This window comes from Heterocephalus glaber, unplaced genomic scaffold (assembly GCF_053883595.1).
Source record: "Heterocephalus glaber isolate CG9 unplaced genomic scaffold, H.glaber_assembly_v1.0 deba00001773, whole genome shotgun sequence".
In the NCBI taxonomy this organism is placed as follows: Eukaryota; Metazoa; Chordata; class Mammalia; order Rodentia; family Bathyergidae; genus Heterocephalus; species Heterocephalus glaber.
This window is the reverse complement of record NW_028258463.1, coordinates 2,688,595-2,713,667: the sequence shown is the minus strand read 5'-3', so window position 1 is coordinate 2,713,667 and position 25,073 is coordinate 2,688,595. Positions and strand designations below refer to the sequence as shown.

At 33.1% G+C, this 25,073-nt stretch overlaps 1 protein-coding gene and 1 long non-coding RNA gene across 17 annotated transcripts in view; one reads left to right on the top strand and one right to left on the bottom strand.

Annotated features, from left to right (window-relative positions):
• Positions 1–25,073, top strand: part of Stxbp4 (syntaxin binding protein 4) — a 241,391-nt gene that overhangs the window by 45,577 nt on the left and 170,741 nt on the right. For all 15 annotated transcript variants that reach the window (XR_015447830.1, XR_015447829.1, XM_087202594.1 and 12 more), the window contains 2 exons: positions 9,484–9,573; positions 13,085–13,150. Coding sequence is in view for 13 of the 15 variants with exons in the window: in XM_087202594.1 (XP_087058720.1) it covers positions 9,484–9,573; positions 13,085–13,150 (156 nt within the window). In the remaining 2 variants the exon portion in view is untranslated. The remainder of the gene's footprint in view (positions 1–9,483; positions 9,574–13,084; positions 13,151–25,073) is intronic.
• The window catches only part of LOC110344791 (uncharacterized), a 29,757-nt gene continuing 6,729 nt past the window's right edge, over positions 2,046–25,073 (bottom strand). Inside the window, exons 1-3 of one of the 2 annotated variants that reach the window (XR_015447831.1) lie at positions 21,415–22,164; positions 5,861–5,939; positions 2,046–5,143 (exon numbers count right to left, since the gene is read on the bottom strand). This is a non-coding gene — a long non-coding RNA (uncharacterized LOC110344791). Of the gene's footprint in view, positions 5,144–5,860; positions 5,940–21,414; positions 22,165–25,073 lie in introns of those variants that run through there. The other variant, XR_002387594.2, reaches the window with a different exon arrangement.

The window sequence follows — 25,073 nt, the reverse complement described above, 5'->3', positions numbered from 1 at the left end:
AAAAATATATATATATAATGATCTTTAGAATTATTTTGATATGATAATAATAATCCATGAGACTTTTTTAGTTAAAATTGCATTTAGAGAATGGTTTGGAAAGAACTGAATGTGACATTTCTCCATTTAAAACTTTCCTTATGTTTTGGAGAGAGAAAATTATAACTTACTTCATATACACTTTTAATATTTTTGTTAGATTAATCACTAAGTATACCACAGTTTATGATAAAATGAGATATTTATTTTTATCATTACATTTTTAATTGATTAGGAAAGATAACGATTTTTAAGCATGCTTATTTTGTATGATCCCGTCTTACCTGACTCTCTTGTTCAGTTGTTCTTCAGTTATTTTTCTTGGATTTTCTAGATAGACATTTGAAATTAATTACATTTTTGTCTTTAAAATTTTTTAAATTTTTGAATTACAATTAAAAATTTTAATTTTGAATACTGATGAAAACAGAAAGAAATAAACTGAGCAAGAAATAAATCTCTACAATTATTGGATCATTATATATCTTGAATTTTCTCATCACTTTCATTTTTCTGGAAAAATTTACATAATAGAAGCTTTATCTGTTTTTTTGAGATTTAAAACTGTTCATGTATCACATAATCTCAGCCTAGATTTTGTTTTTAGAAGAAGAGACATTTCCAACTTTTTAATTAATGATAGAAGGGTTATCCTTCTATCATTTGAATTATCCTGTCCAAATTTTGTCCTTTTCTTTAATTTTTGTTAATGTGTATCTTCCTAGAAAAATTTTTGTTTTATCAAGATACTCAGTTTATCAAAAATTAGCATGGATTTGTTTAGATCTTTAATTTTATTTTTAAAATGTATCACAATAAATTTTTACAAGCTAATGGCACTTATAAATTTATGGGCCATATTTTAATCATTACTTAGTGTACAGTATTTCCATGTAGTTATCTTTTTGATCCATGTTTTGATCTTTTGTTTAATTTCTGAACAATTTCTAATTGTACTTTTCTCTTTGGGATATTTACAATTAGTGTGATTTTACTGAAGTTAGATACTTACTCTGTATGATATGATATTAATTATTTGACTATATAACCATCTTATAACCAATTAAATATCGTTCATCTGTTGAAAAGCATGTATATTCTGCAGGTGTAAAGTACAGTATTTTCCATATGTCAGTTAGATTCAGGCTATTATGTTTTCAAATTTTCTATTTCTTTACTCATTTTCAATATCTTTTATTGTCAGTTACTCTTGTTAATTTCTGTTTTTTAAATCAGAGTAGATGTGGCAAACAATTTTTTAATTATTATAGCTTTATAAGATATCGAATCTCTTTATCTCTAAAAAGTTTCTTGCCTTTTCAACTTAGCTGGAAGTTACGGCTATGCTAGCTTTCTTTTGGTTGGTGTTTTGGTTTTATTTCAAGATTATAATTATTTTTCTTTTTTTTTGGTACCGGGGATCAAACTCAGGACCTTGCGCTTGCAAGGCAGGCGACAACACCACCCCCCAGCCCTTTCCTTTTTTTAAAAAAGGAAACTTTTAAATATATTCAGTAGAATCTCAGTACCACATAATCATTAAAAGAAAGTTCATGGGTAAACTTTTTCCCTTCTCAGAAATTTCTTTTCTCTGTTAGTTCTTATTTCTATTCCATATAGTCTTAGAATGTTATCTTCCATTGATTATCCTGTCATTTTACTGCAAAAAATGTTAATGAATAAAATTTTTAATTCCCTGTTTTCATAAGCCTTTCCATATTAAAATTTTCTTCTGGATCAAATTTATACTTCTATGAATTATTGGTACACAATCAAACAATAGAAATATATAAATTTTGATAGATTATCTTTAAAAAGAATTCCTAAAATATAAATTTGTATTTTAGTGTGATGGCTTATGTGCAGTCCAGTTCTGTCATTTATAAAACTTCCATATTTGCATGGGAATTTTTGTGGATTCTTCAGGTGGATTATTTTTGGTTCTGTAAGTCTTATTATTTGAAAAGGCATGTTTCCTGCCTTATTCCTTTTATGTTGTATTTATGCGTTTTTAATTGACAAATAAAACTATATATTTATCGTTGCTGCATGATGTTTTGGAACATGTATACATTATTTAGTAGTTTAATCAAGCTAATTGACATACACATTACCTCACATACTTTTTTTTTATTGAAACACTTAAAATCTGCTCTTAACAAATTGCAGAATTGAATACACTATCATTAACTAGCCACCATGTTGTGTAAAGGATAGACTATTGCTGAGACAAAATCCTCGACACCTGTAAGTTAAAAAAGGACAGGTTTTATTTTGGCTCACAGTTTATACAGGTTTTAGTCCACAGTCAGCTGGCTCCAAGGCAGGACAGTGCACCAGAGGGGCCTGGCACAGGAGAAACAGCCCATGGCGTGGCAGACAGAAAGAAGTTGCCTTCCTTTTGCTTTCCCTTTTATTCCATCCGGGCCATGAGCCTATTTGTTGGAGCCACTGACACCCAGGGTGGGCCTTCCGTTTTTGGTAAATCCACTCAGCCACACTCAGAACCACGCTAATCCAACCAATAGGGGAGTTTCTTACTCAAGTTGATACAACAGTTAAGTGTCACAGAGGATATTTCTCCTTGGGCCATCATTTCTCTAGCCTCCCGTGCCCCTGTTCTTCTAAAACATTGTTTTGAGTAATCTTTCCTCTTCTTTTATTCATATGAATTTTGCCAAAAATCTTCCATTACTGAATTTATAGATTATCCTGGGGAAAATGAACATTTTATAAATTTAAATCTTCCTATCTATGACCATCTCTTGGCTCTTCATTTATTTATACCTTCTTTGATGTCATTTAATGCATTTTATGTATTTCTTCTAATAAAGTTTTATTGATCTTTTCTAGGCTTAACTGATCAGATATCTTACAGTTTTTGTTGCCATTATACTAAGTAGTGTCTTTTCAAAATTTAAAGTTCATTTTTTTATGAAACTACAACAGATGGATATGTATTCACCTTATATCTGGCAACCATGTTGCTTTATTTTCCAGAAAGTCTTCAGTGTTTTTTGTTCTGACACCTTTTTTGAATTGCTAATAAGCTTACATTTGTTTACGTTTTGTTTCCAAATGTACTTTTAAATGAATAATATAGTGAGTCAAATACCTTAAATGCTGCTAATAACCCTTACATTCTAGCAAGAGAATAAAGTGTTACATAGTTCTAATAATTTTTTCTTCTAGTTCAACTTTAGGAATCAAAATTGCACTTTTATATCATTATTACATTTAGAATTCTACTTACATTAGTGTGTTTTCTGTTACTATAACAAAATATCTGAGGAAGGCTATCTTTATAAAGAAAGAGGGTTTATTTAGATCACAGTTTTGGAGCTAATGTCTACAGCTGGGTGGGGGAAAGTGGCATTAATTCCACCCCTGGTGAGTGTCTTAGGGCAGATTGTGTCCAACGGGGAGAGCCCATGTGGGAGGGAGAGTACATATCTATTGACAGGAAGCCAGAGAGCAGTGATCTAGCACTAGCACTAGCTCCCACCTCTTAAGCGTCCACCACCTCAACATTGCCACACTAGGGACTGAGTTTCCTGAGGGTTAACTACCTCCAAACCATAGCATTGCTGTTTTTAACTGATATCCTTTGTTAACAGGATGTTTGATTACTATTTGTTATTATTTAGATAGTTTCAGAAATACAGAATATGTGATTGATTTATTGACCAAAATAAATCTCATCCTCTCATTAAAAAATTGTGCATTCCTCTTTTTTAATGTCTCAAACTACTTTGTGGGTTTTTTTAAGTAAGCAGTTTTCTTTATTGCTAAGTATGTTGCCCATTGCGACCACCCAGAAACCTAGCTGTTCTAGAACTTTCAGATCACCCAGTTTTCCCAGAATTGAGGCACTGATTTTTTAAAACTAATTCTGTAACATTTAGCAGAGCAGAACTAAAGTGCAGTTGATGTTTTCTTTCTGCTGATTCAAGCATTGGGTACCTGAATTACCCACCTAATGTCAATGGCAGAGCATTGTTTTTTTCCTGCCAGAAAGTTCTAAAACTGCCATGCCCACAAAAGTGGCTTTCAACATCCCATTGAAGAGGGGAGTTGTATGAGCATGAAAAGCTTTTTTAGCAGCTGCAAATATACTCGTGCTCTGAATTAGTAATTTACTTCCTTCTTACCAACATGATTTTAGGGCAGATAAGAATGTATTCAGTCAGTGATGCTTTGATAGCAAAAGTGCAGTGCTGATGGTAATTGCCAATAATTTCCTATTGTGGCTTCAGATCAAAATGTTATGCATTATGATACTAATGTAGAAAATTTTTTTGTTGTGTTCTGGTTGTCACCACATAGAAAATACCGTCAAGTACTAGCTTTCCTTATTTTTCATTTTTGTGGGGTGTTTTGTTTTGTTTGTTTGAATCATAATAAGAGTTGGTTTTTTTTAACTGCACATTTATAACTAAAAAGTCTCTGAAAGTACCTTTTACTTTTTTCTACATGCATGGCATCCTTATTTAATAATATTCACTTCTTGCTCATTAAAACTTTGGTCTCACAAATCTATCACCTAATGAATGATATATTCAGTTTGAGAAAAATGTAAAAATCACTGCTTGTCTTGTGGGTTACCAAAAACAAATTTAAAATAACATTATTTTTATGTAATTTTAGTTGCAATTTAGTTAAAATTTTAGTAATTTTAGTGTAAATTTCAACTTTTTAAAGTGAACAACCAGTGTAGTGCCTTCTCTGAAACGTATCAGTTGATCGGTGGTTGAGGGTGCTGACAGTTTGCAAAGGTGGGGAAATTCCACTCTGGCTGCCCCCCAGCCATCTCAGTTACACTGACAGCAGAGTCAAGTTTATAATCATTTTCTTAGGGATGCGTGTCTTCTACTCATATATTTTCTTTTTCTTGGCTGAGAAAGTTAGCTTGTCATTTTCTTATTTATTTTTAAAACTATTTTTTACTGAAATATAATGTACACATAGTAAGTACAGAAATTGTAAGTGTACAATTTGATGAATCTCTATTTTGGGTCTCAGGTGGAATCACCCACCACACAAATCTCCTTCATGCCGGCTTCCCAGTCAGCTGTCATTCATTCCCACCTTCACGTCCGAATCACTGTTTTGAAAGTTAAAACAGCATAGGTTACTTTTGCCTGTTCTTGGACTGCTTCATAATAAATGGAATCATTGTGTATGTAATCATTTGTAACTAGCTTCTTTTGGTCCTTATTTACTCTGACTCATACAATTTCCCGAGATGCTATCTTTTAAGGAGGAATTGCTGAGTCAGTACAAGTTAGTCTAACTTTGGTTTATTTAACAACGAGCTCTTCGATTTAGAAGAATATGCCATTTAGAACCCAAAATATAATGATCTTGCTGTGATTCTAATCATGATTTCTATATTAAAAAATTCCCCACAGTGCTACACCTGCTGCTGGAACAAGGCTATGCCCAGAAAAGGCAGGGTCAGAGCCCACATTCAGCTGTATATCGAACTCAGCCACAGCAGCCTGTAGTCCATCGTAATGTGATGGTTTTATCAGACTAAGCAAGTATCGTGAATGGGTTATTCTCACATCACAGCAAGAGCAATGTAAATTCTCTAAAGTAGACTTTTCACAATTTGTCTCTTGTTAAATCAACTTGGTGCATTGTAACCACCATTTTAACAAATGAAATAGAATAGAATGAAAATATCAAAGTGAGACTAGGGACATAGCTCAGTGGTAGAGTATTTGCCTTGATGCATGAGGCCCTGGGTTAAATCCCTGACACTAAACAAATATCAAAGTAAATTGCATGTGATGAGATTAGGTGATGTTTCACTTACCTTGGGTCATGACATAAATGGTGTTTGTCACTGTATATATAGCAGTAGACACTGGATAGCTTCTTCCCCAAAGACGCATCTGTAAAACACCAGTATATATTGGACAATGACAGCGTGTGTGGCATGGTGTTTGGTGCCATGGCACATGTTATTAACATAGATAAAACTTGGCCTGTAAAGTGTATGGAAAAGTAATGTACATGAATAATTATGTCAAAAAATACACTGTGTCATAAGGCAGTAATAGTAACGGAGCTTAGAACATTCACGGAAGATTCATAACAAAGTTGACAAAAAAGAATATGACTATAAGCAGAAAGAAATTACCTTTTTCTCAAAAAAGATAATTAGGTACATGAAGATAACAGAAGTTAGGCATTAAAGGGAAAATATTAAATGTAAAAGTTTATACTTTATACAGTGGTCAGAATCTATGAAGAATGATACCATGATCAAAGTGATATTTTAGAACAAGTAATGGAATGTGTTAGTTGTCAAGGAAAGGAATGAAACTGATGGTAGGTAGACTAGTTTAGGGACTGTGGAGAGAATCCAAACATAAAATAATGAAGACGTAAACTGTACTGAAGGTAGAAAGAATGGAAAGGAATGACAGATCTAGGGTATTTACTGAAAACAGAAAAACAGCATAGTGGGACTTGCTGACACTTTGGATGTAGGAACCAATGGAGAAGATGATAGGTTGTGCTTTAGAAAGAGTAAATTGAAGGTACTGATAGTTCTAAATAACCGAAGGACATTGGAAATAACTGCACACAAAGAGGGGGATCTGGGAATATTAAGGGAGTGATAATGGACGCATGAGCGTGAACTTTACTGCTCAGTTTGTAGAGAAAAAGAGGGAAAGAAAACCTTTGGAAACCTCCTATCCCCTCCTCTCTGTTAGGCAGTAACAGTGAAAACAAGTCATTGGAAACAGTCTACATGTTCAGATAATGAGATATAGGATATCACAACCTAGAGAACTCAGAAAACACTTGAGCAACATTATATGTAACAAAGAGGTTGGGGAAGTTGGTGGGGGCATTTACATTGTCAGACAGAAGTTTTATTGATACGATTGCAAGTAATCATTTTACAAATATAGGGCTTGGAGGAAAGGTTTAAAGGACTGAGCAGGGAAATGGAAGGAGAAAAAAAGGATACGCAGAAATGTTCAGGTGAATAGAGGGATGCAGTCACACATAGTTTTATAAGGGTATAAATGAATAGTTTCCTAATGGAAAGACTTATCTATAAAATTAGACTGAACCAGAGGTTATTGTTTTATCCTATTTAAGATGAGTTGAAGTTAGGGAGTGTGGATGGTAGAATAGTAGCTGACCAGAATGAACATAAATTAAAAATCACTAAAATTATGATGGTGGAGCAACAGTGAGGGAGAGGCGAGGTCAGACCTGTTCAACAAGTCTAGCAACCTTCAGCATCTCTTGGAGTTCAGCACTTGGAGATGGACTTCAAAACAAGTGTCTGTCAAGTAGCAACAAGTCTTTTCATTTGCTGCTTGCTTAGTGGAAGTGTATTTGAATAGAGCTTTATAAAATGTCAGTGAGCATAAAGGGACTTTTCAAATAATTAACAAGGAAGACTTATTACCAGCTCTCTGCCTATGGTTTTTTTGTTGAGGGTTCCAAAATAGCAATATGATTGTAAAACATTATTTTAAGTCATGGTTTGTCCTGGGAGTGTTTTGACTCCCCAAATGGATTCTAAAATATGTGTGATTTGCTTCCATGATGTTAAACTCCAGAGTTCATAATCCTAGCTCTAAAATCTCAACCCATAATTTCTGTTAGGAAAGCATCATAGATTTATTATCCAAAATTTTGTTTAAATCTTTGGATCCTCTTTTTTTACTTCTTAGGATAAGAAATAGGCCCATAGGAATCTTGAGTAGCCATTTCCTATATTGTGCTGGGCAGAGAGACATTAATTATACAAACATAAGATAATATCAAACAAATAAATAAAAGGCCACAGGATTGGTGGTATGGGAGTTGTAATATGGTCAAATTACTGATGAGATATTGTGACAAGTTATTAAATTATACCTCCTTTTGGTAAATTCATGTACTCATTAGAATAATAGGACTACTGGAAGCCGTATAGGACAGAAAGTTATCTTTTTTTTATATACCACTGCCACCCAATTTTACTTTTACATAATATTAGTTTATATCCTTTGGAACACACTTTGTTTTTGTTTTTGTTTTTGTTTTTGTTTGGTACCAGGGATCGATCTTGGGACCTTGCGCTTGCGAGACAGGTGGCAAAACCACTGGGCTCAATCCCCAGCCCTGGAACACACTTTGGAAATAGTGTTACATTTGAAAATGTATTCAAAACTAATCTAAAACAATATGGGAATGGATTCTGATGAGTGAATGTGTTGCGTACTCCTAAGAAAATAGAATAATAGCGATAGGAGAAGGATATGAAATAACATCAATTATGGGCAATGGCCACAGATACCCAAATGTGAATGTGGATGGACAAAAAGAATCAGTTACATTTAGGGGAAAAAGTCCTATTTCTGTTATTCTTTGGTTTATAATGCAAATGTAAATTGGCATATCTATTCCCCTGTGATTTTTACTGGATAGTAAAATTCACACACTGTGGTGTCACAATTCAGTGGGAATCTTGCAATAGCCATTTATTGGCTGTGGAACCTTAGACTTGTTTGCTTTTCTATAAAATGGCAACAAGGTTATTGCAAGCCTTTAATATTAGATATATATACAGCCCTTACCAATGTATTTGCACATAGTAAGTTTATAATTAATGGATAATATTATCAGTAATTTGATTACCTTCTCTTCCTCTGCATTTGCCTCTCTTAGCTAAAAGGTCTTTCTTTAAAACCTACACATAACAATGTCTTTCTCCTCTTAAACCTTTATATTTTTATACTTTAAAAGCTACCACATAGAAAATGGCTTTAATTATACTATGATTTTACCTCTGACGAGGTTGTTATTGTTCTTAATCTTGCAATTGACTGTCAAAGAGATAATGCTAGATGTAAGAGAAATTGTAGTTTCTGCTATTTTAATGTTATTACTTGTGAATTAGTTAATTCTATCTTCCATTCATAGTTTCTGTACAAGAATATTTTCAATCCACTTGGCTATTGTGTTACCTTCTTTGGTTAAAACCAGATAAAAATTAATAAATATGCTTTTCTGGGATCATATAAAGCAGCTTAATTGATAATATAATTAGCTCTTAGAATGAATGTGTTTAGGGAATGGTTTGTATTGATAACTCCCAAAGTCTATTTGACATTATAAATAAAGTCGTGAAATTTAACCCTTTAAGGAAAATTACATTGTTAAAATAAGAATCATAAAGGTGACAGCAGAATAACATATATTTTAGTCATCTGAATTCTATTATAATTAGCACCCATGTAAGGTAAAGCTAAATGAATAAAAATGTCCCAGATTACTTTAATATTCGCTTTTATGTAACCAAACAACTCCAATGTAAGAAAATGAATTTTCTTATTAGAATACAGAAGCCTCAGACTAGTCAGAAAGATTTATATGTTCTGATAATTAGCATCTAATGCATAATTTCTTGTATTTTAATGTTGACAGCTTCTTCCCTGTGATTCTTTAGAAGCAGATGAAGTGGAGAAACTTAAGCGTGAAAGAAATGATGCCTTGGAAGAAGTGAATATACTTAAGGTAACTTCCAGTTTAGATTCTTTATATTTTCTTTAGGAACAAAAAAGAAAAAGAAAAGCAACCTGTGTTGAATTCTGAACAGAAATATTGAGGCTTAATTTGGTTTTCAATGAATAGTAGCATCAAATAGAATCATATTCTTTCTTTAATTGGCCTTTAGAGAGTATCTTTTTTACTCCGTACACTTTTTATTTCTACCTCAGAATATTCACATGAGATTTGTGAGAACAGTGGTTTTTGCTCATGCCTTCTTATCTGGCTACTTCTTACACCGTTTTCCCCTCTTGTATTGGCGGCAATAGCAGAATTATATGAACAGCCCACAAAGCAAGCTGTGACAGTTGAAATCTTCTCATGTTCATTGGTAAATGCATTTTTTCCCATGTGCAAGACCATGCTTTAAGGGACATCATGTTTTGCTAAGGCAATTTAAAATTAAGGCAATGCGATTTAAGGGAACACAAAACATACATGTGCCAAATATACTGTATCATTTTCATTCTCTTTATATAGCTTTATTCTGTTTTAACTAGAATATTAAATTTAAAGTAGGTCCTAATTCATACAGACCCCATTATATTTACCAAATCTTCAATAAAAGCAATATAATTACTTTAAGTACCATTAGTTTACCACAGAAATATTTATTTTTAAATCATTTTGTTAAATGGGTGAAATTTGCTTGTTGATGATTTTGCTTTTATTGAAATATACCAAAAAGAAACTTTTCTTGTTATATTAGTTTTTATAATTTCAACCTCTAAAAGAAGCCATTTTAAAAAATATACTGTTTCCTATTTATTTCACTTAAGAGGACACACATGTGTACCAAATAGTTTCTCTGGTGTGAAAAACTAAAAGTGTAAATAAGAATCAAAATGTGTAATTGATGTTGTGAAATAGGAAGAAAATATCTAAAGGAAGAGGGGAAGTGGGAGGGGAAGGGAAAAGGAAAGAAGGGAAAAGAAAAAATATGAGAAAAGGGAAAACATGGAAACAAAGTCTTTGTAGATAGGGAAGGGTGGGATGGGGAATGGGAAAAAAATAAGAACCAAGATACATCATGTAAAGATACAAGATCCCAATGATGAATGTAACTGTATTGTATACCTAAAATGTACCAATAAACTAAATGGAAAAATATATATATACTGTTTATCCTTTCAGAGACTTTCTGAACACAGCTGGTTTATTTTATTTTTTTACCTTTTTTTTTTTGGTACCAGGGATCAAACTCGGGTCCTTGCGCTTGCGAGGTAGGCAGTGGAACCACTGAGCTAAATCCCCGGCCACAGCTGGTTTATTATGTTCTTCTGAATGAATCTCCTATATTTCAAATAGTTCTGTCCTAGATTATTTAGCCAGTTTCCTCTTGATGGATATTTAACTATTTCCAGTTTTTCATTATTAAAAATAATTTCACCTTTAATAGCTTTGATGAAGTATCTTTGGGAAATTGTTCAAGTACTACAGAAAATAAATCTGATAATGGAATTGCTGTATTAAAGGATATAGATACTAAAATTTTCTATATATTACCAAATTCCCTTCAAAAAGGCTTTGCCACTTCACATTCCTTTCAAATGTTTGAGCACTCTACTACAGAAATATTTTATATATATTTTAACTTTGAAATCACTATTTTTCCACATTTTTGATATAACAAGAGTTTAGATTGAAGATATAAATTTGATTTTAAAAATGGCAGTCATTTCTCTTAGAAAATTTCTCTAGTATTGGTTACCTTGTAAGATAACATTTGTATAGGATTTATCATTTTATAAAAAAAATCTTGTGGGTCATCAGAATTTTCAGGGTTCTCAGGTCTTACATTTCCTTAAATTTCATCATTGTGAAATTTGATGATTTATTTTTACTTTTTATTTGAATATCAATATTATTAGAATTTTAACTTAAAATTATAAAGCCATATTCATAACACTTAAACAAAAATGCCCTGAGGAACCATCCAATAAATCAGGTTCGCATTTAAAGTTCATGAAATATAAGTGGCTATATCCTAAGGCTACAAAACCTGAAATCCCAGATAAAACAAATTCTACAGTTTTTTAATTATTCTACCTCAAGATCTGTTGATGAGAACCATGTTTTAAAGCTCTATAAAATAATGTGCCAAGCAATGTATGTTTTTTTTGAGGTATGGTTAGTATTTTCAGGTTTTCTACTTGAATAAACACACACACACACACACACACACACACACACGAGTTGTTCAATGAAGTTCATACAATGTAGAGATAGATGGTTTGTCATCGTTTTTCATTATCATGTGATATTACTATTCTTCAAGTCTGACTTGAGGTACAAGTATGAAACCAAGATGATTTTATGCCAGTGACTAATTTTTATTTTACAAAAATTATCTTTAGAAGCTCTGTGGGGTGTATATAACTTAAAGCCTTTCTATAGCATTCGCATTGCTACTGCTTTGCAAAGTGAATGAAAATAGTTTTTCATTTACAGATGTAAAATGTAGAGCACAAAGAGTGAAGGTGACTTCTAGAACCTAAAACCATAAGAACCAGCAGTCTCTTGGCTCCTGATCTGCAGCATATTCATTAGATTGCTATGTTATATTCATTTTCACATTCCTTCAATTTCACCTCTCAGACAAGAATGAGCTGAAATATTCCAGAAAGCAGATTGCCCCTCATAAACTTTGCAATGTTGCCATAACTCTTTACCATTCAATTTAATATTCAAGCAATTTCTCTGCTCAAGTTTATAGTAAAATGGCTTTTAAATGACTCTCAGTATTTTTGATTTGGTCAATAAAATGTGTTTATTAAAAGCTAGTTTTAAGAAAATTGGACATTTTAGAGTATATACTTAATTTAATTTTCAGTTCAAAGATGATACTTTACTTGCATGTAATAATATTCATCTACCTTAATAATATTATTTCCTATTTTGGTTATACTGAGCATATCTTTCTTTTTATGGGTAATCTTTCAATAAGCTAACATTAAATTAGAAAACCAGCCGGGGATTTAGCTCAGTCCTTTCTCTGCCTGTTGTGCAAGCACAAGGACCTGAGTTCAATCCCTGGTACCAAAAAAATATATATATATTAAATAAATTAGAAAACCAGTAGTCAACCCAGTCTCATATGCTGTCTTTCATATTGCTAAAGGCAATATTTCTAATTTATAACAATAATGCTCTTTAATTTGGAAGCCCTTTAAAGTTGCTAAATGTTGGACAAAATTTAGTTAATATTTACAGTTTGATCCTGACTTTTTGGAATCTCAGGTTTGGGGATGTTACAAAATTAAGGTAGCAGAAAATGTGTTTCTACCACAGTCACATTACAGAAAACTAATTGCTTTTAAACAATACATGCAAAGCCAGAAAAGTAATTGGGACCCACATTTTCAGATTATAGCAATTTGATGGTTGGGGAATACATAAGCTTTGAAACAAAGGACTAAAAGTTATACCTTTTTGTATTTTCATAAGAAGTTATTAATTCAGTGCTTTTTAAATATAGGAAAAATTACATGAATCAGAGCAACAAAGGAGACAGCTGATGGAAGAGCTCCAGAATGTGAAGCAAGTAAGTGCGAGGATTGTGCATATATGCGTGTGTCCTCATGTGTATACGTGAACATGAGGTATAATTCTAAAACAGTGATCCTTTATAATAGCCTAGGGCTTATTTATGCATGGAAAACAGTATAAAATAGTACAGATCTTAAAAACTTTTGAAGGCTGTGCCTGTACTGAAGTCCTGCTACTGTGGCTCAAAGAAATGTTAAATCTCCCATTTGAACTTGCTGTCCGTGGACCAAAATGACCAATCTCATTGCTTTTCCACTCCTTTTTTCTTCCACTTTAGCTTTCCTTTTCCTTTTTCACTTTTTTTTTGCTATTCATACCTTATTTTATTTAAAAAATAAAACCCATCCAAAATATAGTCTCCAAGGCAGAGTATTATTTGCATTTAATTGTTGATAAAAAAGTTAAATTTTATTTTCACCTTGGATAGTCTTCAGAGAATCTCATGCAGGTTAAAAGAAATGAAATAGAAGCACAAGTAGCAAATAAAATATAAATAAGAATAAAGAATTAAGAGAATACTGTACGAGAGCAATGATGATTGCTTCATTTTGAATTCCCCTCACACTGACCTCCCAGAAAACATAAAATCGACAAAGAGAACAAAAAGTACCATACAAGATTTATACCATGACTTCAATATGACTATGTGACACAGATTGCAACCTTCAAAGTTATATAAATAGAGCAAAAAGTGTTTCCAGCAAAACTCTGGCAGCCTGCCTGCCACTGAAGCTTGGGGTACAGAAAGCAGAGGAGCTGAGGCTTAAAATACTCTGAAAAAGAGTAGAGAAAAATAGAGGAAGTAGATAAAATGCAAGAAAATCATCTTTAGAAAGAGAAAGGGTGTCAGTCAATGCCAAAACACTGAACATCAGCCAAGACTGGGTGGTTCTGAGTACTGGCTCCAAGAAGGACTGGAAAGTGTGTGCAACCAGAAATGGTAGCCTCCAACAACTGTTGATTCTGGGAGATAATAAGGTAGATAGAGAATGGATGGTATGCTTTGGAGACAAGGGAAAGGAGACTAGAAAAGAAGGAGCAGGAGGGGGAAATTAAGATCTTACAGAAATGCAGAGAAATGAGACATACACACCCTACCACATATGTTCCATAAAAGAATACAGAAGGGGGTGCTCTTGAACTAGAACTCTTTTTAGGAAATAAAAAAAAAAAGAATAGAGGAAAATTCTGTCCCCATCATTACCAAACAATTGCAAAAATTAAACCATATGAATTAAAGCTTTCCTCCTCATAAAAATTTTCCAAAACAGTAGAACCACAAAGCTAAAGAGTACCAGAATGAAACACTCCAAACTCAATCAGATATCCTCAATAAGCATTTGAGGCTAAGAAAAAAAAAAGTCAATTTGAAAAGAAAAAAAGTGGAAATTAAAAAATAGGAAAATACAAAATGAGAGTTGATAAAATTTAGGAAAGAAATAAAAGGAAAACATAAAGTCATGTCAGAAATGAAAACTAAGTTGCCAAGTGTCCAAGGCAGAATGTGTTCCAGGGAAAAGGCATTGAATACAGCCAGGAAATCAAAAAATGTAATCAAGAAGCACAAGTTTCTTGAATAACTCAGTCTAAACAACTGAACAGCACTAATATTTAGAAATATGATCCCAGAAAACTGCAGAATTAAAAGAAGATCTAAATCTAAGGAGTACCTAGCCTAAGTGTCCACATACCACCCTCCACTAAAAAAGAGCCCAGGCTCCTTGGAAAAATGACTGATACGACTGAAACTTCTTCTGCCAGAAAATAAGGAAATGCTCAAAATGACGGGGGGTATTTCACAGGGGTTTATCTGGACAAATATGGAAGAACTTTGCCATCAAAATAATTAAACACTACAGTAACAAATTATAAACCATTGAAAAACAGTAATTCATGAACCCCTAGCATTTGTAAACAGATTAGATAATTAACAAGGAGAATGTTCTTTTGCTTATAGTAGACTCTTGAGTGCTTATTGGTAACTGCAGAAACTCCTAGATTTGGAAATTAGCATTTTGTGTCTGCTTTAGTAAAGACTGAATTAGGCAGAAATTTAGCTGCTAAATTGATGGGAAAATTTTAATGAAGAGCAGGATATCTACATATTTATATGACTTTAAAGTAATTTTATAAACCACTTATTAATTACAAGGAGGAAAATAGTAATTATACTCTAGGAAAATGAGAAAACACTTTAGTGCTACGTACTGGTGTCACCATTGAAGATAAGATGGTCATTGTGACTCCAAATGTGAAACCCTGAAAAGGGTATTCTGGCTGAGAACATATAACCTGAATCTGCTCATGATGCAACAAACCCTAAATGAGAGACTTTTATTTTCAAGGTGTGTGTGTGTGTGTGTGTGTGTGTGTTTATATTCTGAGAAATGCCACTGCCATTAAGAAAAAAAATGGTGATAAAATGTTCCACATTAAAAGAGACATAAAAACTAAATACAGTACCTGACTAGATCCTATACTGCAGTGGGATCAATGCTATAAAGGACCTTACAGGGTGAACTAATAAGATTGGAATACAGTTGGTCGATTAGATGAAGGTACTGACTCAATTTGAAACTTCTAGCCAAATTGTGGTTATATAAGAGAATATCCTTATTCTTAGAAAATACTGTTTTTAAAGATGAAAGGCCATGATAAGTGTCACTTTACCCTCAAATGGTTAAGAAAAGCATGTGTAATATATGTCCATGTGTGTACCTGCGATATATATGTGTATATATACATGTGTGTATATGTATACATATGAATCTAGATGTGAGATTTAAAACATGCAAATTTTCATCAACAACCACCTCAACATGCCAGTGTTTTATATAAATTTCTTATTTCTCATTTCTAAACATGTTGGCAAAAAGTTGAATCTGGTGAATCGAGATGGAAGATATGAAAATGTTCTTTATATTATTATTTTTTGTGCAACTCTCATTTGAAATTATTCTCAAATAGAACTTTTTAAAAATCATCTATTTTGTTAAAATTATTCTCAAATAAAATGTTTTTCTTTAAGCTGTATCATTTTCAGCCACTTTTCAGGCCCTTGTTTTGTTATTTATTTGTGTACATTAGTTGATATGCCTTTTTAATTCTTTTAATTTTGTATCTTCAGTGCCTGGATCAATTTGTATGGGCAGGACTTTTTATACTGAAATGTTTGTGTCCTGCAAGGGGACATTTATAAATCTTCCTTGTTAATTTTGTATGTGTAAAATAAATTAGGGGAATTTTTTTCTACAGTAACTTAAAATTTTATCCGAAATGGAACATATAAGCTTTCAAATTACAACCATGCTTTATAAAACAATTACATTAAGGACTGATATAAGGCATGAATCAAAGGAAAAACTGCAGTTGCTCTTTCTTTTTCTGGCAATACCTGCTTTTTCCACATGAGGCCCTCCTGTATTTACTTCTCTGAAAAGGTTAGTTTCTTATTAAGAAAGGTTAGGTCTGCATCAATAAATAATCTGTATCAGAATTTAATAACATTCATTGGAATCAATGAGATAGAAATAAAAATATATAAACAGTAGAGAATCTTATATGATGAGCAATGAATTGACATCAACTATCAAAAGTGAAATAGAGAGCATTAGAGGACCATAGATTTATACCCTGACCCTGCCTCTTGCTAGCTTTTGGACTTTGGTAAACTATTTCACCTGTCTAAGCCTCAGTTTCCTCATGTGTAAAATGAGCTTCCCAAGCATATTACAAGTATTACATGAGATAACCTACATAGTGTATGACATGTATCGCACATAGAACTCAAATATTAACTAATAGATTATTATAAATAATGGGAGAAGAAGTATTAAAAGGTAGAAATAATTTGGTTCAGCCATTTAACTTAGAGGAGGGAATTACTCTGCCTGGAGAATAAAGGGATTCTTCATATAAAGTGGGCCTTGGAAAGGAGTATCTTGGTTGGTGTTATCATTTATCTCATCAATATGATCATTTTTTTTTTTTGTACCGGGAATCAAACCCAGGATCTTGTGCTTGCCAGGCAGGCATGGTGGTACTGAGCTAAATCCCCAGCCCAATATGATAATTATTATAGAGCCAGTAACCTGAGCAAAACAGAGGTGATGATGTCACAAAATAATATTTGCATGGATATGTTTAGCCTAAAGCCTGTAGACACTTGAATGACAATCTAGGATTTAGACACTGGACTGCTATTGAAGATATTTGATAAATGAAAAAAAAATGAACCTCCTCCCCCTATAGTATGATCCTACTCTTTTTTTCATACTCCATATCCATCTTGTTGGTGCTACAGAATCAGGAGCCAACAGTTTTTAAAACTGTAATATTTTTCCACTTTTCCCCAGTCCGTGAGTGAGCTAGGCCACCATCATCCCCTGCCTGTGTTACAGCTTCCTTCCAGCTCACCCTGCTGCATCAGACCTTGAATCTGAGCGGGGCAGGCAGAAAGACCCCTTTAAAACTGAAATTAGCACTCTCCGGGGCTTCCCATCATACTCAGAGTAAAAGCCAGAGATGCTGCAAGCAGATGTTTCAAGTCAGTGTCAAATATTCTGAGGACCTATGTGCTCTACCATTGCTCCTCCTCCATCCCCACTCACGCTCCTCTTAGCCCAGTGACCTGTTCTCTTAGATCTTCCTCCCCTAGGCCACCAGCCCCTCTGGCCTCCCTATACCATCCCCTCACCAACATGCCCACCTTCACCTTTGGTGCCAGAGTTCTTTGGTATTGCTAATTGCTTTCTTCCATCTTGTATACTTATGCTTTGCCCTTTATCTCTGTTCCACAACTACAGAGTAAGTTTTGTGAGAGTCAGCCATCTTTGACTTGTTCTCTGGTTTCAATCTTAAAGCAGTAGCTGGCACAGAAGAGGTACTCAAATATTTGGAGAATGCAGGAAGTGATGAATGCAGAATGTAAAATTGAACTCACAGCACATTGGGAAGTAACGGACTCTTAATTAAGAGGCCATTGTAATAGCCTAGGACAGCACTGTCGAATAAAACTATAATGAAAGCCATTTATGTATGGTTTGAGTAATACTTTCAAAAAAGTATAAAGAAACTTAAAATTATTTTAAATATATCTTGTTCATTACATCAATATATATTGTTCGTTGAGCAGGCCACAATGTTGAAAATTCACTGAGAAATTTTTACATCCTTTTTGCATACTGTATCTTTGAAATGTGGTATTATTTTTGCACTTACAGCACATTTCAATTTTCATTGGAAATACTGAATCTTTGTTTTGATTTAATAAAATTTACAGTCAAAAAATTAAACTCATACCCAAAAAGCTTCTAATTTTGAATTGAATACCAAAAGTCCTTTCCTTTTAATAGTATTTACAGTATATGCACACTTATGAAACTATTTCAATTTTTTTACAATTAAGTTATCTTTAAAATCTTTCCAACACTACATCTGCTTATTTATTAATTCTTGTCAACTCAGTAAGGAATACTACATATAATGAAAGCAACTGTAAACTTAGCAATGTCAACAAAACACCCTTCAAAATTGTTTTAGTTTTTTCAGTCAATTTATGTAACACCATCAATAATTAGAATTTACATATTGATGTATATTTGCTAAAATTATGTAAAATCATTTTTATATTATGAGAAGTTTTAATGTTAGTGTAAATTCTTACTGTGTATCTTCACAGGTTTTTCCTTTTATGGAATTTCAAGTTTAGCTCATTGACATCCAGTGTGATAGTAATAAGAAAGTGTAAATTACATTGCCATTTTTTGTCTTTGCTTATTGAATATTAGATATGCACTCTTTTAAGAAAATCTTAAATTGGAGCTAAAAATCCATAATTCTATAAAAATTTTTCAACAACTCAGTCAACTAATGTTGGCAAAGAATACAAGATCATTAAATTCATTGTTCATTTTTAAAAATCAGGTCCTTGATGACTCATGGAATTTACCTGCATATCCTAAACAGCATTAACAACTATATCCAGGCCACTTTTCATATAACCAGCTGCAGAAAGCTGAACACAAATATTTTCAACATGTATCATACAGTGAAATAACATAGAAAGGATTCTTGTTTGAAAATGTCAGTAAATCCACATTTTTAATCCAACATAGCATAACACCATCTATCAAGATAAAAGCACATTTTTCATTATCTAGCTGAAACTCTTCGACAAATATAAAAGTTAAAAATATCTACACTGTGAGTTTCATTTTATTTTTTAACACTGCAGATCAACATTTCATCATGTTTAGAAAACCTTAAGACAATATATGCTTTCAGTCTTACTTGAGTATTGTCTTATATGGACCTCCTAAAGTTAAAGTATGTATATCTCAGCTTTTGAGTCATCTGATCATTGATATTTCTAGAAAGTTCCTACAATCTAAGAGCATTTGTTTAGTGACATAATTGAAAATCATACGATTTTAGTAAAATACTTTCCTACTCTTTTTCATAACTTGAAATTACCATCTCAACCTATAAGCAGCTTATTCTTTTGTGTGAAAATCTAAGTTATTTTATAGTTGGCCAGAGTTTCAGGTTATGTAACTAATTTCATTGATTTTTCTTTGATTAAAAGGAAAGTTTCTTCAAATTCATCATATAGTTGCAAAAAATCCCTTAATATTGCTCATTGTTTATATATTGAAAAAAATCCTTACACAACAAATAACTTTGCAAATTGCAGATATATTAATCATGAAATTTGCAACATGGCTTCTTCTAGTCTCTTTTTATTATTCTGGTCATGTTGTTAGCCAACTCATGTCTACTTTACTCTGAATTGGTAAATTGCCTTTATTTTAAATTTAAAAATTGGTCCATACTTTATGGACAAATTTTGAGCTTAGTAGAAAAAATTTAATTACACTCTTAATAAAGTAATAAGTATTTCAGTTTAATTACGGATTATGATATCAATAGGTATCATTGTAATTTATGCTATGTGCATAAAATATTCACATAAGCATATTTGTGTGCACATTAGTGCTTCAAACAAAAAAAGGAATTAATTCATTGACACTGGTGAGATCAATTATGTATACTATTCAAGTGATTCACTTGCTTATCACGAATTGTAGTGCAACAATAATATCTTAAATGATACAACTGCTTAAATAATTATAATCCTACCAAAACAATAAAGTTTTACATAATGAAAAATATTTTATACTTAAGTGTTTTAATTTAAATGCAAGCTAATTAAAATTAAATTTTCAGTTCCCCAAATAATTATATTTCAGATACTTAGCAGTTACGTACATCTAGTGACCACCATGATTGGACCATTCTGAGCTAAGACCCACATCTTTGCCATTGGAAGGGTGATTAGCAGTAAAACCTAGAAATGCAGAGTTTCAGGTCTGCCTCAGACCTACTGAATCAGTATCTGCATTTTAAGAAATCTTCAGGTGATTTGTATGCACCTTAAAATTTGAAAAGGGCTTGCCCAGATAATAGGCACTGGGTAGTGATAATGAGAATATGGGAACAGGATCTCTGAAAGATAACAGAGGATACAGTCAACCAGATTCAACAGTAGAATGTACAGTAATGAGCAGAGGCATTATTGTCAAGGCTTTGTAATTTAGTGACTGAGCAACTGTAGTGATATAATTAACAAAGAAAGATAAATAGCTGGTCGTGGTAGCACACCTATAATCCCAGCACTTGGGAGGCTTAGGCAGGAGAATCACCACAAGTTTGAGGCCAGACTGGGCTACACAGTGAGTTCAAGGTCAACCTGGACTACACAAGGAGACCCTGTCTCAAAAAAAAAAGAAAAAGATAAATAAGGTATATGATAAAATTATGTTAATTCATAGTAGTTTTTAATGTATAGTTTCCAATTTTAGCAAAAACAAAATATACATGTATGTCTGTGTGTACAAACCTACGTGTACCCTATAGCCATACTGAAACACTGTTTATTTCAGAAACACATAATAAAAATAGCCTAAATCAACCCTAAAACTGCATTTTTAAAATGTATTAACTGTGCGTACCATTCAGCTTCTCTTTTGTATGTAGAATGATATTATTATATTAAGGGGCTTTTGATAAACAGATTTATTCGTAGTGAAAGGGATTCTATGATGTAGTAAAATTACAACCTTTCCGTTTTTCCAAAAATTAATTTTTTACAATGAATGAAAAAGTCTTTAAAATTTACAAATAGTGTTTATGACTCTTGTCTTAAACACATTTAAGATTCACAAATCTGAATAAATGAAATGTAGCAAAATTTCTTACCTTTGATTTGGTATCTTTTCAAAGATCTTGATAGCAAGTCAGTACAATGCTAATGATTCCATCCTGTAAATCCTTTAAACATACATGCAACCTAATTATTAAAAACACCTCGAAACTGATTTTTCAGTTTGTCTTCGAAGACTGACTACCACTTACTCCCAAAGGAAGGAGAAACACATTTAGATACCTTTTATTACCCACTTAAAAACTGAATCAAATTGTTATAAGACAGTGCCCTGATCCTGGAAACAAAAGAATCGTCCCCTTTTGAAGGTTCATGGTCTGTTTGAAATTGTGGAAATTCATGTCCCTTTATGTAATGTAATGACCTGAAAAGAAAACACTGATGAACTAAGAGGGATGAGAAGGAATGGGAGAAAGGATAGGAGAGGAAGGAAAGAAGCAAAAGGAAAGAACAAGCTCTAGAGGAACCCTTTTTCTCTGGAAGGATCAGCTCAGCCGTTTCCCCCAGGAGGAGTTACCAGAATATGTACTCCCTGTTTTACAATGAATTGGCTGTCCTGTTCTCTAAAACTTAAGAATTTTATGATGAGTTCTTATGCCTTACAGAATAGCCCAGCCTTACTGTTTTAAAATCATGAGCACAATTTCCCATGACATTATCCTTGTTGTTATTTTTCCTTCAAGTTCCAACAACTTTTAACAGGCATGGCCCATTCCTCTAACACCTTCCTTTGATCAACAACTTTCTAAAACCTACTCTCACACTTAAGTTGTTTTTAAAGTTGCTTTCAGCACAGTATTATGACCTTAGGCAGCAATGAACTGGTGAACAATTCAAAGCAAAAATATTTAGCTTGTCTGAACTAGTCTTTGCCCTAAGGAAACATGGGAAGTTGTTCATATGGCAACTTCTCTAGGTTCAGATAAGCCCAGCTGTAGTTGGCCTCGCCCTTGCAAAGGCTGGGTTGAATGTTTGTGAAGGGAATGAGGGGTAAGGTCAAATCAGCAAAAGAGTCTCTGTTACACTTGAGATTGAACATGAATTTAGTAACAGCTGATGCAGCTGACAGGAGAACTATCGAAGTGGTGAATGAAAACAAGGAGAATTGGAGGACAAATAAGTACATCTTTACAAGGAAAAACAATAATAAGTGATTATTAAACAAGTACTCACATTTTTACACTTTTAGAGATTGTGTCCTTTGTGTATTTATTAATAAAACAGCGAAGCCTTTCATGTTTAAAATTGATAGGACCTTATACTCCCTACTTTTTTTTGGTGATCTGAGCTTTTAATAGTTTTTCATTAGAGTACAAGTAAGTATTCTAAAATGCCATCTCATCTTTAGAGAGAAAAAGAAGAAAAATACAAGTTTTTAATTTGTTAGTCCTTTCTGTTCTAAAACCATGCTACAGTAAAATGTCCTTGCCCTTAGAATGTCAACTTTTATTTTCCACTAAAAACCCCATTTACAAAGATTCCTCATGCTACTCTTTTGTAGACATTGCCACTTTGTTCTCCTACACTCCTAATGCCTGACAACCACTACTGTATTCTCTATCTTTATAATTTAGTCCTTTCAAAAATGTTGTTTAAATGGAATCAGACATTATATCACTTCTTTTGGGATTGGCTCTTTTCACTCAGCATGATTCCCTTGAGATCCATCCACATTGTGTATATCCATAGATTGTTCCCTTTTATTGATGAGTCATAAAGAACTGGTTAAATCTGAATAAGCCTGTGGTATTAATGTCAGTTTCCTGGATGTGATATTCTACTATAGGAGTGCAAGATATAGCCATTAGGGGAGATTGGATGAAGAGAGCGTGAGACCACTCTATGTTATTCCTAAAACTGTCTGTGAATGTATAATTATCCTAAATGTTTTTTGAGAAAAACTCTGAGAAAGATCATGAAGCTCATATAATGATAGACAGCGATCTAATTGACAAAGCTTATTAAACAAACAGTAGGACTTCATTTTCAACACTAATTCCCTTGTTTTGATTCAGAAAAAATGATTCCTCTGTCCATCACCATTTGACTGTGCCCAAGAAACTACCTAAGGTTGCTTGGAAACAAAACCTAAGGCCACAGTTTTGGGACAGCCAAGTTGGCATTGCCATTTGCACAGATGCCAGCCATACCTAATGGCTCACTGGAGGTGAATGTAACAACCTACGCAAGCATTGGCAAACAGAGGAGTTGCTGTGGTTCAGGTATAGTTTAAGTATCTTCCCTAAAAGGTCATGGTTTGGAAGCTTGGTCCTCAGCGTGTTACTATTAAGAGATGGAAGGACCATTAACAAGCAGAAAGTTCCTTAGGTCATTGGGGGTTTTCCCCTTGTAAGTTCTTATCTGACCTCATCTGCCCATGTGATCACTCCCTCTTGCATACACTCCTATTTGCACATGCTTCTGCCATGATACTACTACCAAAATGTGATGTAGCCATGTGTCCCTCATCAGAACTAGTGCCATGCTGTTTGCACTTGGAGTCTCCAATTTGTAAAACTGTTTACAAATTGCCCAGCTTCAAGTATTTCATTATGGCAATGGATGTAGACTAGTACAACTGTCTATTTCAGTATCCCATTTCCAAATACCTGGTTTGTTTGTTTTAGTGTAGAAAAGATCCTACCATTATAAGAATTCCGACAGAAATTTTATGATTTTATTTGTATTATAGAACTCATTTTAATTGTGTTGAATTAATTAGAATCAGAATTTTCAGTGTCAAAATAATTGGGAAGAGAAGTGATCTTATTCTTCAGAGAAAGCTTGGTGTTTATTTGACTGAAGTATTGCCTATAGGAAGTTGGCCTACTTAGAAGTGATGATGTTAGGGTTCTAGATTCCAAACTCTGAGCTGTTTTTGAGGCTTTTAAGGGATCATATACCACACTTTCTCATCACTTGTCTCCCACATGCCTATAGTCACTTAACAGAGAAATCAGGCATAGAGTTTCAAAAACATTTATTAAGTACTTATTTTCTATGGAGCCACCATAACAGGTAGGTATCCTGTTATACATAGAGCTCTGATATACAAAGAGCTCTCAATCTAGTGAGAAGAAAGAAAAATAGGGCAAAATAATCACGTTCTAGAAAGCATTTCATAATAGATATCTTGTAACTGATGAGTTGTTAGGGTCACTCTTTTGTATACAAAAATGATATTACTCCCTATATTTTTCACTTAATTAACTACAAACAAGTACACATCTCTAAAATTCCAGTAGTCAGTTGCTAAGAGAGTGACTTTTTGGGTGTATTTTAAACATCTATGTAGATGTCAAACATTTTTTTAATGCTGTAGCAATATATATTAATTTGACAAACTAGTAAATTTTATGCAAGGAGGAAGTAGTGATAAGGTAGTTGACACTATGAACTCTTATCTTGGCAGTTTACTAGGTAAGAAACATGTTCAGTACTCTTACTTCAATATGGAACTCATGACAATGTATTACATGATTTATTCACAAACCAATTTAGAGTTAAAAACAAAACTTCTCCAGTCATCCCTAACCCCACACAAGTAAATCACTCCATTTGAAAATATTTTACTTTGATTCATTGTCATCCATTTTAGATATCACAAGATTGTCTGTGACTATGGATTGAAAAGTAATAATGAACTCTATCACAGTTCTTCAGTATTGAAGAATGCTGATTTCCTGGTGTGATC